The 20089-nt window shown below is 37.5% G+C and overlaps 1 protein-coding gene across 10 annotated transcripts in view; it reads right to left on the reverse strand.

The window, feature by feature from the left end:
- FSIP1 (fibrous sheath interacting protein 1) overlaps positions 1–20089 on the reverse strand; it is a 190927-nt gene that overhangs the window by 159492 nt on the left and 11346 nt on the right. For all 10 annotated transcript variants that reach the window (XM_063596535.1, XM_003826556.5, XM_055098839.2 and 7 more), the window contains 3 exons: positions 16022–16205; positions 11493–11647; positions 9720–9813 (listed from right to left, as the gene is read on the reverse strand). In XM_063596535.1, coding sequence (XP_063452605.1) covers positions 9720–9813; positions 11493–11647; positions 16022–16205 — 433 coding nt within the window. The remainder of the gene's footprint in view (positions 1–9719; positions 9814–11492; positions 11648–16021; positions 16206–20089) is intronic.

Here is a 20089-nt window from a genome sequence, read left to right on the forward strand (position 1 = left end):
TCTAGAAGTCAGCTACCATGTTGTGAGGACATACACGCATCCTATGGAGGGGTTTGTGTAGTAAGAAATTAAGGTCTCCAACCCAAAGGCAGCAAGAAACTGAGGTCTGCAAACAACCATGTGAGTGAGCTTGGAAGCCGATTCTCCAACTCCAATAAAGCTTTCAAATGACAGTAGCCCCGGCAACCATTTGACAGGAGGGATCTTGAGTTGGAACCACCCAGCTAAGATACTCCCAGATTCCTGGCCCACAGAAACTGTGAGATTATAAATGTTTGTTGGCTTAGGTTGCCATGTTTTAGGGGTAATTTGTTACACAGCACTAGATAACCAGTACAATGATCTTGCAGGAAAATAATGGCACCATGGAGGCGAGACTGAAAACTGTTTGAATAATCTGATAGAGAAATGCTGAGATCAAACCATTTAATAATGGGGGTAAAAAAAAAAACAGGTCAGATACAGATAGGGCAGAACAAATACTCATTTGGGGAACTCAAGGAAGAAGTGTAAAAGAACAATAACAGAGGAACTGAGGCTGGCTCTTCAGTTTCTAGTTTAGGAGACTAGGTGGGTGATGAAACCATTAACCAAAGCAGAGAAAACATATAAAAGAAGGAATAAGTTTCAACAATAGGAGGAAGAAGGAAAGAAAAAGAAGAAAACCAGCAGGGAATAACAAATCCAGTAAAAATTGCACTATGCTATGAGAGGTCACTGTGTCAGATTCTACAGTGATGTCAAGTACAATCAAAACTGGAGGTATGCCATTAGATTTCGAATTTAGGAGGATCACTGATGAAGCAGCTTCCACAGCGTGACAGTAGAAAATACAGACACTGAAAAGTTAAGAAGTAAATGGAAGTTGACCAGGTAGCACCAAGAGATGTGGACTATTCTTTCAAGAAGTCTGACCTTTAAGGAGAAGAGAGAAACTGAGTGGTGTCTGTTTTAGAGTAAGGTTAAAAAAAAAAAAAAATGAGGAAAAAGGCTTATTTGTATGTTCTGTTGGTTATTCATTGGTTCAATGGCTTTTCGATTCTGTTTTAGGACTAGAAGAGTTAAACATGGTAAGTTAAAGGGAAAGAGCCAGAGAGATTGAAGCTCTAGATGAAAAAATGGAATGACGAACAAACCAACAGCCAGGAACACAGTGAAAGGGATGGGATGTTACTGATTTTGGCCTCAGAGAATAAGAGTACCTTCCCTCCATCTAAAGTTAGAGGCAAGAGGCAGAGGATGAATGAACACAGTCAGGATGAAGCTTAGAAACAGAAGGAATGAATGTAAAAGGAATTCCTACCCTGTAGATTCATTTTCTCTGGAAAGGAAGACCAACCAAGACAGTGAAGGTCTTGCAGAAGACGGGAGATGAAGCACATAGTAATAGTTTGGAATCGCCATTTTGGAGAATGCAAGAGATTGCTAAACAATGCTGAGACTCCAACAGAAATTAAAAACCAAAATCCTTGCCTGTGTCAGTCAGCACAGTTATGTGATTTCCTCCCTCTATCCTCGGCATATCAGAGTAGAAAGAGACTACCAGATTTTCTTTGAGTATTTAACCCAAGCATCCAAGAGCAGAAGTATCATATATCTGAGTCTCACAGAAAAGGCACCTAGAAAAAAGTATTCTCAAATTTGAAAAAGCCTAATTGGTTATGATGTTGATGTTTTGTGTTTATATGCATTTCTATATTTGGAGCTAGAAACACAAGAGAGAAACGTGACAAAGACAAAAAGAATAACCTCTATCAAAAAGCAACCCTGTCACTAGAAGTATTTGTCTTAAAGAATATTGAATTCTACCTGTATTCATTAGATAAATGATAGAAACTAAGGGAAAACTCCTGGCGATGTAGAGTTTTGATTTTTGCAACATGCCTCTAAAAAACCCCAAAAGTGACCCCTCAGTAATGGGATGGGACAGACTTTTAAAATACTTCAGAGATCTCTAGCAAGTACAATATTGTTTACTCCAAAATCCCAGTAAACTTGAGGTTAATATGTCTGGATTATAACATTCAAATGTGATATAAATCAATTTAATGTTGTTTTCAACTTTCTCTTGGAGTCAAGGCGTCTTTTGTGTTTAGCACCTATAAATAAAAGTAAATGCACTATCCAACCACAGTTATTTTCTTCATTTATTTGCTGTTGCTTATTTGTGATGTTATAAGCCAACTGGGATGGGTTCTGTGTTTTGGAAGCTGAAAACAGGTTGGAAATTGCCATTCAGCCATCAGCCCAAAGTCCTTAAGGTTAATTTTTTGTTTGTTTGTTTGTGTTTTGGAGATAGGGTTTCACGCAGTCACAAATGCTGCAGAGCAATGGCATGACTGCAGTCTCAAACTCCTGGACTCAAGCAATCCTCCCACCTCAGCCTCCTGATGCTTGGCTAATTTTTAAATATTTTGTATAGACAAGGTCTTGCTAAGTAGCCCAGGCTGGTCTCGAACTCCTGGCTTCAGGCAATCCTCCTGACTCCACTTCCCAAAGCGCTGGGATTACATGCATGAACCACCCACCCAACCTGAAGCTAACTTTTAAATAAGAGGATAAGAAAAACTGACTAGAAAAGAAAAATATCCATCCTAAGAATTTCTCCCTTTGTTTAAAGACAAAAAATGAAAAGAAAGAAAGTAGGTTTGGGTATATTGATAGGTATGCTGAAATAGGTCTGGCTTTAATAATGTGATCATGCTTAAAATGATTCTCTCTGAATATAGCTTTCAAGTCCCTTGCAGCTCCAGCTTTCACATCATTAAGTCCACTTAATTTCCATGTTAGAACATCAGGACTAATCTAACATTACAAGAAGTGTCTGCAGGGTGTACAGCAGTGACATGACTCCAGAAATACAATGTGAACTCTATAGATTTAAGCCAAAAATGTATGCCAGGAGCTTTAAAATTTTTTTTAAATGCTTTAAGGCTTTTTAAAGTACTTATTGTAACTAGATGCTGCCACCTACTGGACAATTTACAAGTGCCTGAAACTGTGCTGGCAACAAAAAATTATCATACAGGAAAAAAAGGCAAAATTTTCCTGTTTTCCTAATAATACTTATAAAAATATCTTATTTAGAAATGTATGGCTATATATGATTGATTAAAATAATTTTTAAATTTTTATACATTTCTAATTAAAACAGTAGCTGAGATCTAATGAGTAATGGGAAATCCATTTCATTGTAGAACAGATGAAAGTAGCTTCATACCACTTTATGGTAGTGCTTATGTTGAAATAGCAGGAATATGAGACTTTCAAAAAATCCGTGGCAAGAGGTCAAACTGGACTGTTGTGTTTCTAATTATTTCTTTCATACTTGCAGTGAAAATATCCTGCTAATAATACCAAGTTTAAGCTGATTATTCCAAAAGTTTCCTCTTTTAGAATAAGGTAATAGTTACGTAGTCCAAAAAACAAATTAATATAATTAGGTTAATAATGCAGCCTAAAGTAAATGCTAACTAGTTTTTTGTTTTTAAGAATTAAAAAAAAAACAGATATGTGTGGCAATAAATGACTCCAAAACATATGTCTATGAAGTAAACAGCAAGCAGGAAATTTCATTAAGGAATTTGGCTTTTCTGTAAAAGAACAATCATCAAAAAAAGATTCTAATTAAATCTGAAGAGGCCAATAATACAATAATGTTACCTCTTCATTTTGGTGAACTGGTCAAGTGTGAACTAATTAAGACAGTAGCAAGAGTGAAGTGCAACAGACATCTGGTTCACCTAACAGTATCTTGTATTCCCTTTTCCTTTTACGTTGACCCTACTTTTGCATCTTACCTGCTTTGCACGCACTGCCAATACATAATAACTAAGAAGTCTGAATCTAAAAATTTAAGCTTTAATAATGTCATCATGTTTAAAACAATGATTCTCTCTGAACATAGCTTTCAAGCCCCTTGCACCTCCAGCTTTCATATCATTAAGTCCATTTAATTTCCATGTTAGAACATCAGGACTAATCTAACATTATGGGAAGTGTCTACAGGGCCTACAGCAGTCACATAACTCCAGAAATACAATGTGAGCATAGATTTAAGCCAAATATACGTGCCAGGAGCTTTAAAAATTAAACATATTTGACAGTTTTGATTTGGTTTCGAAGAAAGGACAACTGAAAACAAATGTCTTGCCTTCCAGGACCAAAAGTTCACTGGGTAGTGAACTCTGTGACCGAAAAGGTTAATGTTAAAAGGCCACCATAGGTCCACTTACAGAGTGGCCTGTCTTACATTGCTTGCTCCAGAGTCAACCACAAGCAGGTTTGGTCTTTCAGAAAAGCCCTATCCACTAGAAAAATCAGTATTTGACTCCTGGTTTCCAAACTATAGACATTGAGATACTATAACATCCAGAATCTCATTTCTGACACTGTCCATGGATTTTTTTGGCAGGGGGAATAAGGGTTGTAGTCTCATTTCTATGAAAGTATAGAATTACTGATAAACACTGAATGAAATATATTAGTAAGTTGTACTTTTCCAAGCAGACTACGTTCATATACTGGTCTTTAGACATTTAAATAAATAAAAAAGCAGTTCATAAGCTATAGCTTTAGAGATGCTTTTGCAATCTCTTTTTTAAAAAATAATGTAGTCATTGCTAAACTCAGAAAAAAAATAGGTTTGAGAAAACCATGTTATTCCAAAATACTGCCCCAATAAAATATATTACAAAGACACAATAATCAAAATAGAGTGGTATTAACATCAGCACAGACAGAAATTTTAATGGAATAAAATAGAAAATCTGAAAATAAACCCAGTTCCTACATGATAAAGCTAGCATTTCAAATAAGTGGGGAAATGATGGATTATCCAATTAAGGGTCTTGGAATAGCTGGTTAGCAAATTGGGGGAAAAAAACGAAATCAACTCTCTACCTCATATCTAATACCAAAATAAATCTCAAGTGGGTTAATATTTAAATTTTTTCATTAAATTATAACTGATGAAAGGAAAATATATATTTTTTATATAATCTTGAGACATAAAAGGCCTTTTAAAGCAGAGTACCAATGAATGATAACATAAAAGAAATGACTAACTAGAGCAAGAAATGTCACAAAATTTAAAAAAAAGTTAGAAAAATGCTTATGGTGTTTGTGACAAATATTTAATATCCTTAATATTAAAAAAGTCTTTCAAATCAATAAAGAATACCTCACTTTATAAAAGAGACTAAGACATGAGTAGGTAACTCACAACTTGGCTAAACCAAAGAATAAATCTATAAGCTCCCTGATAATCAGAGAAATACAAATTATTGTGATTCCACTTTAAATAAACAAAGCTTAAAAATAACTACAAAATCCATTGTTGGCATAGAAAAACAATATTCAGATACAATGTGGGTAAGAGTCTAAATTGATTTCAATAAGTCAATGTGAATAAAAATCTTGTGAAAGTCCAACCCTGGACTAAGTATTTCTCTTCTAGGAATGTATTTGAAAGTATACCCATTTTGTATAGCGGCCCTAACAAATTACCACAAACTTGGTGGCTTCAAACAACAGAAGTTATTCTCTCACAGTTCTGGAGGCCAGAAATCCAGAATCAAGGTGTCAGCAGGGCCACGTTCCCTCCAGAGGTTCTAGAGGAATTTCTGTTCCTCCCTCTTCCAGCTTCTGATGGTTGCCAGCAAGCTTGAGGCTGCATCACTCCAATCTCTGCTTCCGTCTTTGCAGCACCTTTTCCTCTTCCTTATCTACCTCTTCTCCCTCCATCTCTTTCTGATAAGGCTACCTATGATGGAATTTAGGGCCCATCTCAATATTCCAGGACTTAATCACATCTGCAAAGACCCTTTTTCCAAATAAGGTAACATTCACAGGCTCTAGGGATTTGACATAGATATCTCTTGGGGGATTGGGGTGGATTTTTTTCAGCCTACCACAGAAGGTAATCATTGCAATAATTGACTAAGGATGTCACTGCAACATGTGTAATTTAAAAAACTGAAAAACTAAGGGAATAATCTAAATATCCAATAGAAGGGTATTAGTTAAAACAAATGATGGCACATCCATCTAATGAATTAATATATAATCATTAAAAATAATGCTGATGCACATTGTTCCAGTTATCTATTGTTGGATTAAAAAATCACCCAAATCTAGTGGCATATGGTAAAAATTATTGCAGGCAAGATCTACTGATTGATGCTGAAATTAGTAGGTGAAAGCTGGAGAAGAAACAGGATATTTGCATAGTCTTAAAGCATCTCCCCCAAGATATGTATTAATTGTAAAAGAAAAAAATAGTAATTTTACAGTGGAGAAAACCAGCAGACACCATCTTAACAAAGTGATCAAGGTGAAACATTACCAATAATAATATATAACAGCATTAGGTATACCAAGTGTGATTGACTGAGAAGGGCACATAACTTCCAGAGTATGCTTGCCAAAATTCATAACTTTCATCTAATCATGAGAAAACATCACATAAACCAAAACTGAAGGACATTTTACAAAATAGCTGACCGATATTCTCCCAAAGGGTCAACATCACGACAGACAAGGAAAGACTGAGGAACTATCACAGATTGGAGGAGATTAAGGAGACATGACAACGAAATGTAACATGGGATCTTGGACTGGATACTAGTAAATAAAAAGGACATTAGTGGGAAACCTGGTAAATTTTTAAGAAACTCTATACTTTAATTAATGGTATTATACCAATGTTGATTTCTGAGTTTTGATCACTATGGTTATGTAAGATTAGGAGAAGCAGGCGGGGAGGGTATATGGAATTCTGTACAACTTATGCAAATTTTCCATAAATTTAAAATTATTTCAAAATAAAAAGTAAAAAATAAAACTTAATGGCATACAACAAATATGCAGAAAATGTTCAACTTCACTAATCATTCAGGAAATACAAATTAACTGCAATGAACTATCATCTCACTCCTGTCAGAATGGCTCTCACCAAAAACACAAAAGATAAATTGTTGGTGAGGATGTGGATTAAAGGAAACCCTTGCATTCTGTTGGTGGGAATGTAAATTACTACAGCCATTATGGAAAAGTGTATGGAGGATCCTCAAAAAACTAAAAATAGAATTACCATATGATCCAGAAATCCCACCTCTGGGCATTTACCCAAAAGCTTTGGAATTCGTTTGTCAATGAGATGTCTGCTCTCCCATGCTCACTGCAGCACTACTCACAATAGCCAGGTTATGGAATAACCTAAGTATCCACCAACAGATGAATGGATAAAGAAAATGTGGTGTATAGACACCATGGAGTACTTTTCAGTCTTTAAAAAGAAGGAAATTCTATTATTTGCAACAACATGAATAGAATTAGAGGACATTATGCCAAGCAAAATAAACCAGACACAAAAAGACAAATACTACATGCTCCCATTTATATGTGGAATCCAAAACAATTGTACTCATAGAAGCAGAGTGGAATGGTGGTTACCAGAAGCTGGAGGATGGGAAAATGAGAAAATAATGGCCAAAGGGTACAAAGTCTCAGTTAGACAGGAAGAATAGGAGTTTTTCTTTGAGATCTATTGCACGGTGTGGTGAATATCATCAATAAGGATGTATTGTACATTTCAAAATTGCTAAGAGGCTAAATTTCAAATGGTCTCACCATAAAAGATGTTAAGTATTTGAGGTGATGGATAGGCGAATTAGCTTGATTTAATTATTCTATATTGTATTCAGAAATCATAATATCACTTTGTACCCCATAAATATAAATTGTCAATTTACAATAAAAATTTTTAAGTTAATGGCATAAAACAGTGAACACTTTATTATGCTCATGCTTCTGTGGGCCAGGAATTTGAGGGACACAGCAGGAACAATTTATCTCTGCTCCACTATGAATGGGGCCTCAGATGGCTGGGTAGCTCCCTTTGGCTGGAGATGCCTGGAGCAGGTCAGGGGGCCATATGTCTAGCCTTGGTTATTCTCTGCATTGTGTTTGGTGGAGCTGAAATGTCCAAGCTTGCTCTTTTATTCAGTGTCTGCATTGAAACTGTTGAACAGTCAGTGTATCGGTTTCCTAGGGCTGCTATAACAATTTATCACAGGCTGGGTGGCTGAAAACAATGGAAATTTATTCTCTACAGTTCTAGAAGATATCTGAAATCAAGAGATATCTGAAATCAAGGTGTCAGCAGAGCATTCCTTCCGAATGATTCCTTGGGTCTTCCTAGCTTCTTTTGGCTTACAGCAATCCTTGCATTCCTTGGCTTGTAGCTACATCCCTCTATCTTCACACAGCCTTCTTCCCTGTGGCTCTATGTCTCTTTGTGTCCTCTCCTCTTTTTTAAAGGCCCACCCTAATCCAATAAGACTTCATCTTAACTAAGTCTCTGCAAAGACCCTGTTTCCAAATAAAGACACATTCCAATGTTCCAAGTGGACATGAATTTGAGAGAGACATTACCAAAATCACTGTAACCAAGAACTGGCCACCATCATCTTCTCTCTGCATAGCCCCTTCATATGGCTTGCTTGGGTTTCTCACAGCATGGTAGCCTTGGGTAACCTGACCTCTTACATAATGGCTGGCTTTCCTCTGAGTGAGCATTCTAAGGGAAGCAGAAACTGCCTGTTTTCTTAAAGACAAGGCCTGGAAATGGCATAGTATCATTTTTGCTGTAATATATCAATCAAAGTTGTTCCAGGATAGCCAAGACTGAAATGGGAGGGAAACATGGACTCCATCTCTAAATGAGGAGGAGAATGAACACAAATAAAGGGAAGGAACTAATGGCAGCCATTTGGAAACAAACTACCACACACATCTATTATTGACAGGTAAAGGTGCTCGTGAAATACAAATTAGTGGGGAAAAGGTTACAAAATACCATATACATATATAATTTGATCATATTTTTATGCTCAAAATATATACATGGATATTTGCATTAAACACATCTCAAAAGATAAAGCGTAAACTAAAATATTAATAGTGGTTATCTCTACAAGTTGAGAATTTAGCTGATAGTAATTTTTTTGTTTAACCAATATTTTCCTATATAGATTATACATGTGTTACCTCCGTAACAAAACAGAATATGCAAAAGTAAATGATCTATGAATTTAATATAGGCCAGACTAGTATTTTTTGATGTTTCAACTAGAATATACAAAAATACAAAATGTTTCTAATCCCTAAAATTTTCACCACCATATAAATGGGTTAAAGGTTACATGACTCCATAATATTTCTGTTTTCAAAAAGGAAGATTCACAAATATACATACAAACAAAGGAGAAAGGCAGAAATAAATGTGCAGAATTGGCTCATCTCAAAAATATAGGACTGTGAGAGACCAGGAAATAGGACAAATCGGTCATAGATTTTAACAAAAGGAGTTCCACAGGCTTATAAGCAGTTAGGGAATTGTATGCAGAAAGTGGGGTCTAAAGACACCTAAAAGAGACAAGGAAGTAAAGGCAATGACACACTTTTGTCTATTTCCCAGTTTGTCCCTGCCCTGTCCCCCTTACCATCAAGCAGACACAAACACTTAAAGACACCAAAACATACCTAAGCTCGGAGTAGTTTCATGTAATCCTACCTAATGTGATCAATTATTTCCCTAAAGAACAGTCAAACTCACAAAGAACAGGACAGAAAAACTGGATTGGGAATTTTACTTTAATCCAAATATTCCATGACTCAGATAAAAACAAAGTTGAATGACATCTCCATCTACTCACCAACAGTTTCTTCAGAAACAGCAGTCAAAGATAAAAATTTTTTTGTATTTTCCATCTCCTCTTTACTTTGCCAAGCTTCACTATATTTTGCAGACTAATGAAAGAAAAATTCAAATTTAAACATGGGAAAAGAAAGCAACTATAATCATTGATTTTTTAAACTCCAACACGGCTCCCAATCACATAAGTACAAATGAGAAGTCTCAGGCTATTTTTTTTTTTTTTTGAGGGAATCTGTAAATCTCCTCTGTTCTCACAAAATTCTGTCAATGGGTATTCCCAGATAGAGTCAGAGTATATGCCTATCATTATATAATTACTTTGCTTAAAGTATCGTAAGTTTCTGCTTGATATTTTATAATCTGTGAGTAACCTAAAGATACATCATAAAATTTAAAAATTTCAGACATTTCAAGATTGTTACTATGTTTTATTATGTTTCCATTTATAATTCTTGCTTCAAAGGAAATAAAAACTTGCTTGAGATTCAGTAGGAAAAAGTGATAGGCTAACTTTTTCTGCTAAAATTTCCAGAAACGATTTCTCTAGTTTAAAGCATTGCATTTTGGATGTTTCTTTCTTTCCATCCCAGTGGACTTCCTGGGAACCTCATAAAAATGTATTTTTAATTACTACATTTTTAATTCACATTATTGCCTAGGAAACTTTCCCAGAAGTCAGTCAACTGTTCAAGGAGGGCTTTATCAAAAACAACCAATCTCTTATGACAAGGTTCCTTACCTTAAAGGTGCTTTCCTTTGAGGGTCAAAATTCAAATATGAGCCAATGGCTATATACCAAGTCAATGCCAACATCTAGTCAACTTCAAGCCCTCAATATTATAGAGAATAAGAGGTCCAAGAAGGCCAAGGAAAGTTCATTGAGCACCAGGAATTTGTTGAGACAGAAGCAAATGAAGTATGGTCCCAGACCTCAAGCACTTCACAGCTTCCCAAAGATCTTGACCAGCACAGGAAACAGTCAACTCCCCAAAACTTGTTTGTCACAAAGGTTTACCCAAATAATAAAGCTAACCAGAGGGTTAAACTGTGTCTATTTATCTCCAAACTATAAGGCTGCTGAAGAAAAAGCAGATATACATACTTGATGAAAGCAGCTATCACACCCCTTCCTATTCCAGAGACGGAGGGGCCCAGCACTTTACCAGCTTGCTGCTGGTAAGAGACATGGTACTCTGGGCCTGTCCCTGGGGAGATGAACACGCCAGCGCAGTGCTTGAAATCTGAATGTTGCAGACCGAGTTTTCTTCTCAGGTTCCAGAAAAATATCACCCCTATGACTCCTTCATATACACACATATACATACCACTGCCACTACCTCCACAAAATAAAGCAATCAAGGCAGGCCACAGTAACACCATGGTCCATGATTTTCTTACTCATCTTAGAGGAAATTCTTTCTTTTTTTTTTTTTTTTTTTTTGAGTGTCTTGCTCTGTCAGCCAGGCTGGAGTGCAGTGACATGATCATAGCTACTGCATAGCATTGAACTCCTGGGCTCAAGGGATCCTCCCACCTCAGCCTCCCAAGTAGCTAGGGCAACAAGCACGTACTACCATGCCTGGCTAATTTTTTAGGTTTTTTTTGTACAGATGGGGTCTCTTTATGTTGTCCAGGCTGGTCTCAAACTCCTGGCCTCAAGCAATCCTCCTGCCTCAGCCTCCCTAAGTACTGGGATTACAGGTGTGAGCCACCATGCCCAGCCAGGAGAATTTGTTTCTTACATGTCAGCATAATGTTAGATAATTCTTACCTTAATTTCTTCCCACAGCTTTATTCTCATTTCTAGACCTTGCTTCTTAATTTCTTTTTCTCTGCGTTGTTTCTTTGCCAATATTTTATCAAGTTTTTTCATCTTCTGAATAGCATCTTGAAGTTGAGAATCTAATTCTTTTAATTTGGGTTCATCTATATTGTGTTGAAAGTAAAAATAGGTTTGAAGTATAGTAAAACTATAAAGTTTTGTTTTGTTCTTACAATTTGTTCTTTCATTCAACAAATATTTATAGCTGATAGTAATAACTACTATATTGGTACCATGTATCTCAATTTACAAGGTGCTTTCACATGTGTTTGTCTATATAATTATCTAACAACCCTATGAAATAGACATTTATCTCTATTTACAGTTGAGATAACTGGGTCCTTTCAAATACGTAACAAATTATAGCACTGGACTCAGAAGTGATCCTCGTGATTTTAAATCCCAAATTCTTTCTCCTTCATTCTGTTATACTTTCTATGTTCATGACTAAAAAATAGGAAATAAGGAATAAGACAACAATCCTGTCCTAAAGCTGCTTCAGACTAACCGAAAGAGAAGGCGTGTACACAAATGGCTACAGTAGAAAGCCGTATGTCTTCAGTGACACGAAGTGGTTGCAACATATGGAAAGAAAAAAACTCAAAACAAGTACTCTATGTAGCTTGTATCTTTTTTCTATGCTGCTTCCTTTGTTCTAATTTTTTAAAGTACAATTGATAGTCACGTATTTGAAATTAAGGACTCTTTAGAACTTCTGTCATTAACTTATGATTAATGATAATAATAACTAACATTTATAGAGTTACCTGATAGGCACAGTTTTAAGTGCTTTATTTTTAAACTTTATATCATTTAATGCTCATATTAACCCTCTGAGGTGGTATAATCGCTGTTCTCATTTTACAAATTAGTAAACTGAAGCTAATTTTTAACTGAGTTACACCTATGTCCAAGGTCATATAACTGGTAAATGCCAGTCAGGTTCCACCCAAATCTGTCTGACTGCAGAGCCAAAGTTCTTAGCCTCTTAGCCACAGATAATATTCTCTCCATTTAAATCTGATGAAAGCTGATAATCCAGCAATGAATGAGCATGAATGCTCAAACAGTAAGTCTCAGCCACCCCGGATTAGATCATTAGAAGTGGCATATTGTGCTAAGTAAGGCCAAATTTATCAACTTTTGAAAACCCAAAGGGTTCAGTGATGTTTCCCTATAATGTATACACATCACTTCTTCTTCTTCTTCTTCTTTTAAGAGACAGGATCTCATTCTGTCACTCAGGCTGAAGTGTGGTGGCATGATCATAGCTCACTGCAACCTCGAACGCCTGGGCTCAAGCAATCCTCCCACATCAGCTTCTGAATAGCCAGAGCCAGGACTACGGGTGCATGTCATCATACCTGGATAATTTTTTTTTTTAATTTTTGTAGAGATGGGGGTCTCACTATGGTGCCCAGGCTGGTTTTAAACTCCTGGGCTTAAGTGATACTCCTGCCTGGGCCTCCCAAATGCTGGGATTACAGGTGTGAGCTACTGCTCTCAATTCCATCATTTCCTCTTAGAGGAAAAAAAGGAAGAGGAAAGCAACTTATCCAAAAAGGATATTATTAATAAGGAGGTTCCTTGAATCTTATTGCTTATGTACTTCAAAAGCAACACCTTCTAGTTCTCATTCCCAACTGCCAATCCTAGCATTCTCAGGCTCCGTGAACACAGGCAGTCTATATAGCAGGCATTTTGAAGTAACTCATGCAGTACTAAAACAATATAAACAAATCCAATGTAAACTGTGTCAGCAGCTAATCTCAATTATAATATCTTTGAGACAGGAAGGGGACAGGGAAGTGCTGGGTAGAGAAAGGTAGAGTCCCTGGCGAGGGCTCCACCCTTGGGCCTGTGCCCATGGACCTAAGTGAGAACAGGCACTCCTATTTTCATGCCCAAATGTTGCATTTTCCAAGCCCAGTCTGGCCTGCCATGCCCCCATCCTGTGCCCATATAAACCCGAGACCTTAAGCGTACAAGACACAAGTGGCTGGACGTTGAGAGGAGCAGAGGAACACACCAGCAGACACTGGCAAACCAGTGACTACGGAACGAAGCAGATGCCAAGGTGAGTTCAGCCAGAGGCAGTCAGAGGACAGTTCAGCCACTGGGCAGCTCGACTCCAGGGGAAGACCACCTTCCCACTCCATCCCCGTTCCAGCTCCCCATCCATCTCACTGAGAGCTACCTCTACCACTCAATAAAACCTTGCACTCATCCTCCAAGCCAACGTGTGATTTGATTCTTCTGGTATACCAGGGCAAGAACCCAGGATACAGAAAGCCCTCTGCCCTTGTGATAAGGCAGAGGGTCTCATTGAGCTGATTAACACAAGCCGCCAGCAGACGGCAAAGCTGAAAGAGCACACTGGAACACTCCCACTTGGGATTTGGGAGTTGTAAACACTCACCCTTAGACACTGCCATGGGGTCAGAGCCCAAAAGCACTCCCCATGGCCTCTGCACCTGCTCATCTGCCTGCCCCCTCTAGGGGTTTGAGCAGGGAAGCACTGAAGAAGTGAGCCGTACCCTTGTCACACGTCCTTCAAGGGCGATAAGGGAAATCTCCCATTCCACTTTGTTTCCTGAAAACCATAATCCTGAGTCACCTGACCTAACAGTGAGAGTTGATCTCATCCCAAACATACTCTAAATCACAGCTCTCAAACTTTTTCTCAGCTCCCCTTTACAGTCTTAAAAATAGTTTAACTTTACTTATGTGAGTTATAGCTATTGATAATGAACATATTAGAAATCAACACTGAAAAGTAAATATTTACTTATTAATTCACTTTCAAAAATAAAAAACATGCTATTACTAATTATGTTAACATAAGTATCACATTTTATGACAAATAACTATATTCTCAAAAAAATTAGTGAGAAGAGTGGTATTGTTTAAATTTGTAATATCTGGATGAAGGGAAGACAGGTGGATTCTCATATTCTCATAGGAAGACAGTCATCCTATTGTAATCTGTTGTTTTGGCTAAAGTATATGCAGAAAATTTGGCCTCACACAGACATGTGGTTAAAACAGGAAGAAGCAACTTAATAGCCTATTCAGAAAATTGGATAGTCTTCTTTGATACTACACCAAAACTTAACAGGGGTGGTTTCCTACAGGTTAACTGTTAAGTGAAACCTGTAATCAAATCAGTGAGCTTTATGTATTTGTTCCATTAAAATCCATGGATCTATATTTCACATTGAATGGATCTTTTATCCTACATTAATCATTTGGAAAAAAGTGGTTAACTAAATTATGCAGACCTTCAACCTCTTAACACATTTCATTACACAATGGCATCAGTTAATATTGCCACCAATTTTTATAAGAAAAGCCTAAGTATTGGAAAGCTATCAACCTCACAGTGACATATGCAGTTTTCCAAAACTGTAATTTTCACTTCAAAGCTCAAATTTTATCATTGGCAACAAATACTGTCAGTAGTTATCCTCGAAGTAACATGTTTATTTTCTTAAAAAGAAGTCTACCAAATACCCATCTGAATGAGAATTGTTTGTCAGTCATTCTTTCAAGTAAAAATGGTGTTCCATTATAAAAGTGGCCAGTTCAGCTCTCAACTCCACCCATCACAAAAGTACTTTTCTTCAACACAACCTTCAAACTTCGGTATACAGCATAATTGCTTTATGTATACTTCCCATTTTGCCCCACAGGATGTTAAGAAGATGCATATTTAAGGGTCAAAATTTCATAAAATTGATAGTTTTTACTGATTCATAGCCAGTGACACTGGCTATTTCTTTTTCCTGCCAGTGCCTGGTTGCAAAGAATACAATGACTACTAGTACATTTTGGTGCCATTGTCCTGATTCATGATAAAGCACCAGAAATTTTGCCTACCATTCCTTTTATACCATCAGTGCAAATGTCAGTATGGTGGACACAAAGGCAAATAGCATCTCAGCATTACTATGAAAACAGCTTTTACCTTGCAGAGCCCCTGCAAGGGTCTCAGGGACACCATCTCCCACCATAACCCCAGGGCTCTGCAGACCACTTTTTGAGAAACACTATTCTAATTCAATCTGACTAGAATTAATTTACCAGCATAAAAAATGTCATCTTTGAAAATCCAAATGTTATTGGGTGGGACTAACCCTATAAATTAGAGCATATATTATATTGTACAATTTTAGTCATCAAAAAATCAATAAATTGCATCAAAAAATGCAGAAATACTCCCTACTTGACTAATGCACAATGACCACAATTTTATTAAATGACATATTTTGTTATATTTCTAATATATTTAAGGGCTCTTAATATTCTTATAAATAAAAAGTGATTGCTTGCTCACAAATAGTCTATGTCTTTTTTTGGTTTATTATTTACATTTAGTTGATAAAAACACAGGTAATACTAAAACCTTAAATACAACATTTGTAATTATCATTAACATTTGTAATTATCATTAGCCAATCATCTAGTGATTATCCTACCTGAACACTCAGAGATTATCTGATGTTGAACCAAATCCAGATCTTCATCTGATCCCTGTTCAGCCAATTTTATTTTCTCAGAGCAGCTTTCCTGCTTATCATCATTACTCGTTCTTCTGTTCTCTGTATTACTGCTTTCGGAGTGGTCCTCTTTATCAGAGTTCAAGTTGCTTGCAGTATCGACCTAAAAATAATTTCCAAAAAAAAAACAGTTTCCGAAAATACTGTTTTTTTAAAAAAACTTTACATTTCTAGAATATTTTGACACTAATGGAAGCGGATGGAGAATGTACATAAATGCATACACTAGCATTAAAGTATTCTAGAAATATAACACTCTAACTAAACGTAATTTAACTACACAATTCCGTGTAATAACATTTGCACCATTCTCCAGCAATCCCTAGCAATAATGGAGAAGAGTCTACCTCAGTCCTGAAGGGAACTGCTATCTGCCAGGCTCTGGGATAAGGCAGACGGACCTGCTCCTTGAGCTCACACCGGGATGGGCAGTCAAAGGTCTAATACGACAGCCACTTGCCACATGTGGCTACAGAATGGTTGAAAAGTGGATAGTCTGAGTTGAGATGTGCTTTCTAGTGAGAGTCTCCTAATCAGAACCCTGTGCTTTGGTCATTTATTTATTTCTATGTTATTCACAGTTTTTCTATTTCATTTTAGTTTCCCTTTACATTTTAGCAAAGTTCATTTTGAAAACACCAATTGACACAGCTGTGTTTTCCTAAGAGAGAACAGAAAAGGACCTCCATGGCCGGGTGAGGGAAAAGCAGGGATCATAGGCCCTGGGGTTTGTAAACTGTGATGAAAATCACTTCAGAAGTTAACGCAGCCCAAGGGAGACAGGAAAGACCTTAAAGAGAGAGAGTCAGCCCCTTCTCAAAGAAGTACCTTTCCCCTCCCAACAGAGAGACTGTCTCCTCCAGCCCAACTGCTCTCAGCCCTCTGTAGGTTTTGTGTTTTCTCTGCACCACATGTTCAACTCTCCACCACAATCTGCAGTCCCCTCGTGAATCCCCAGGGTGGAAGATGGACAGTGCTGAGAATGAAACTGCCAGGAATGCAGGCCTGCAATGAGTATGTCCCCGCCTGAGACAGGACATAAACCCAGCGGAACTGAGCTGACTCAGTGGTAATAATCATAGCCATCATTTATTGAAGAATTACTATCAGTCATGGCCTGCCTCATTCGCTTCCCACAATGGCCCTATGGTGTAAGTTTCTCTACCATGAATTAACAGAGAAGAAAACAGACCTAGCAGAAAACGAAACTAGTGAAGGCCCAATTTATAAATAAGCAAAATAGTGTCTACTTTATGTAATCCGGGAGGTGGTTAAACAGGGTTCCCTGTTCAAAAACATATTTCTGCCAAATGCCAGAAAAAGTCTGTAATTCCACAATATCCAGTTAATCCTTAAGGCCTTCTGTCCTGTGAAAATGCTAACATTTCTGGGAGAAGTCACACAAGTTCTGCCTGTCATTTATATTGGTATAAAGGAACTTAGCAGACCTTCCTCTGCGGCTGGGTTTCACATGGGGGAATAAAGAATATACAAAACATAACTAGATGGATAGCACACTTCAGCGTACCCCAAGACCTTTCACATCCATCATCTCATATGATCCTAACTCAGAAAGAGCAGAAGGTAATGAGGTACAAAGGTGAAGCTGGAGAACTAGGCAAATTTCACAAATTTTCCCAGTTTCCCACCCCACTAGCTACCAACTGTCTTCCCCAACCCATTGCCCACTGGCCTCTCTATTCCTAACCCCCTTGCTCTTCTGCTCTGTGGCCTATATGCATGATTTTTCTCTCTTCCTCATTCTTAACATCACATCCCATCTCTATATAAATATATATATACATTTGGACAGGGTCTCACTCTGTCACCAAGGCTGGAGTGCAGTGGCATGATCATGGCTCACTGCAGCCTCGACCTCCTGGGCTCAAGCGATCCTCCCACCTCAGCCTCCCTGACTAGCTGGAACCACAGGTGCATGCCACCACACCCAGCTAATTTTTGTATTTTTTAATAGAAATGGGATTTCACCATATTGCCTAGGCTGGTCTCAAACTCCTGGGCTCAAGCAATCCACCCTCCTTGGCCTCCCAAAGTGCTGAGATTACAGATGTGAGCCACCGTGCCCAGCCTATTTTTATTTTTTGAGGTGGTGTCTCACTCTGTCGCCCAGGCTGGAGTGCAGTGGTGCGATATCGGCTCACTGCAGCCTCCATCTCCCGGGTTCAAGCAATTCTTCTGCCTCGGCCTCCCGAGTAGCTGGGATTACAGGCACCCACCACCACACCCAGCTAATTTTTGTATTTTTAGTAGAGACGGGGTTTCACCATGTTGGCCAGGCTGGTCTCGAACTCCTGGGTTCAAGTGATCTGCCCACTTCGGCCTCCCACAGTGCTGGGGTTACAGGCGTGAGCCACCGTGCCCAGCCCCACCTCCATTTTTCATGGCTCCACTTCCCCCATTCCATACCTTTACTTAATCACAGGAAACGCAAATACCTCATGAAACCCCTTACTAGTATTTAGATTCCTACTTGAAACCCATGGGATTTTTACACAAAATACAACTACTGGCTCTTTAAAAAAAAAAAAATTAATAAGCAACAACAAGCCAAAATTTTTAGAATGAGAAATATATTATCACTAAATACATGTCACTAAAACAGTAATATTTTAAGCTCATTTTCTGCTGTGAAAAAAATCTTTGGTAAGAATTTAATAAAAGACAAATCTGAGCAATAAAACTAACTAGCACACCAAGATTTATTAGTCAAACAATATGTAAGGTTTTCTAGATGCTGAATGATTTGCAATCAGCAGTCAGCATACAATATATTTGTAGCTTTCTTCCCCAATCTAAGGTGAACCTTACTGACTTTCTATGAACTTGATTAACACAAATCACAACTTTGAAAACTTTGCTTTCAATATAAGTGCCAAAGTCCAGATTGGCTAATAAATATTCTAGAGTTTAACCTGTAGCTTAGCAGGTTCAAATAAAATCTGAGTTTACGTGATCACTGATATTCTCCTTTTAATAAGTCTTGAATGAAGTAATGTTAATCTGTGTATTAAAATATGTGTAAGTTATCAATATCATGAAGTTGCTGCTTAAAAAAATTGTCACCCAGAAATAAATAAGCAGGAATACTAATTCTATGCTACTCTAAAATTTGCAGCCTGGACAACATAGTGAGACCCCTGTCTCTACTTAAAATTTTTTAAAAAGGAAATCAGCCACATGTATTAACATGGATGAATCTCAAATGTATTAAGTATGCTAGGAGATAAAAGCCAGCGTGAAAAGCTACATACTGTATGATTCCATTTATACAAACTTCTGGAAAAGGAAAAAGAAGAGAGACAGGGAATAGATCAGTAATTGTAAGGGATTAAGGGTGACATGGGATTATCTGCAAAGGAATAGAATGAAAAAATGTTTTCAGGGATGATGGAACAAACTGCTCCATATCTTGATTGTAATGGTAGTTATATCACTCAATCTATCTTCCAAAACTCATAGAACTATACACTAAAAAAGTGAATTTTATTGTATGTGAATATTTTAACTAAAAATTAAAAGTTAATAGATCAATTGAGATACAATATTAATACATGACAAGATTTAATATCACAAAGTTAGAAATTCTCCCCAAATTAATCTGTAAAGTCAAAGCAATTTCAATCAAAACCCCAACCAGATTTTTCAGAACTTAAAAAACTGATCTAAAGCACATATAGGCCAGACGCGGTGGCTCATGCCTGTAATCCCAGCATTTTGGGAGGCCAAGGCATGTGGATCGCCTGAGGTCAGGAGTTCAAGACTAGCCTGGCCAATATGGTGAAACCCCATATCTACTAAAAATAGAAAAATTAGGTGTGCCTATTGGTGTGTGCCTGTAGCCCCGGCTATTCGGGAGGCTGACAGGAGAATCACTTGAACCCAGGAGGCAGAGGTTGTAGTGAGCCAAGATCACACCATTGCATTCCAGCCTGAGCAAAAGAGCAAGACTCAAAAAAAAAAAAAAAA

Source organism: Pan paniscus, chromosome 16 (assembly GCF_029289425.2).
Source record: "Pan paniscus chromosome 16, NHGRI_mPanPan1-v2.0_pri, whole genome shotgun sequence".
NCBI classification, from domain to species: Eukaryota; Metazoa; Chordata; class Mammalia; order Primates; family Hominidae; genus Pan; species Pan paniscus.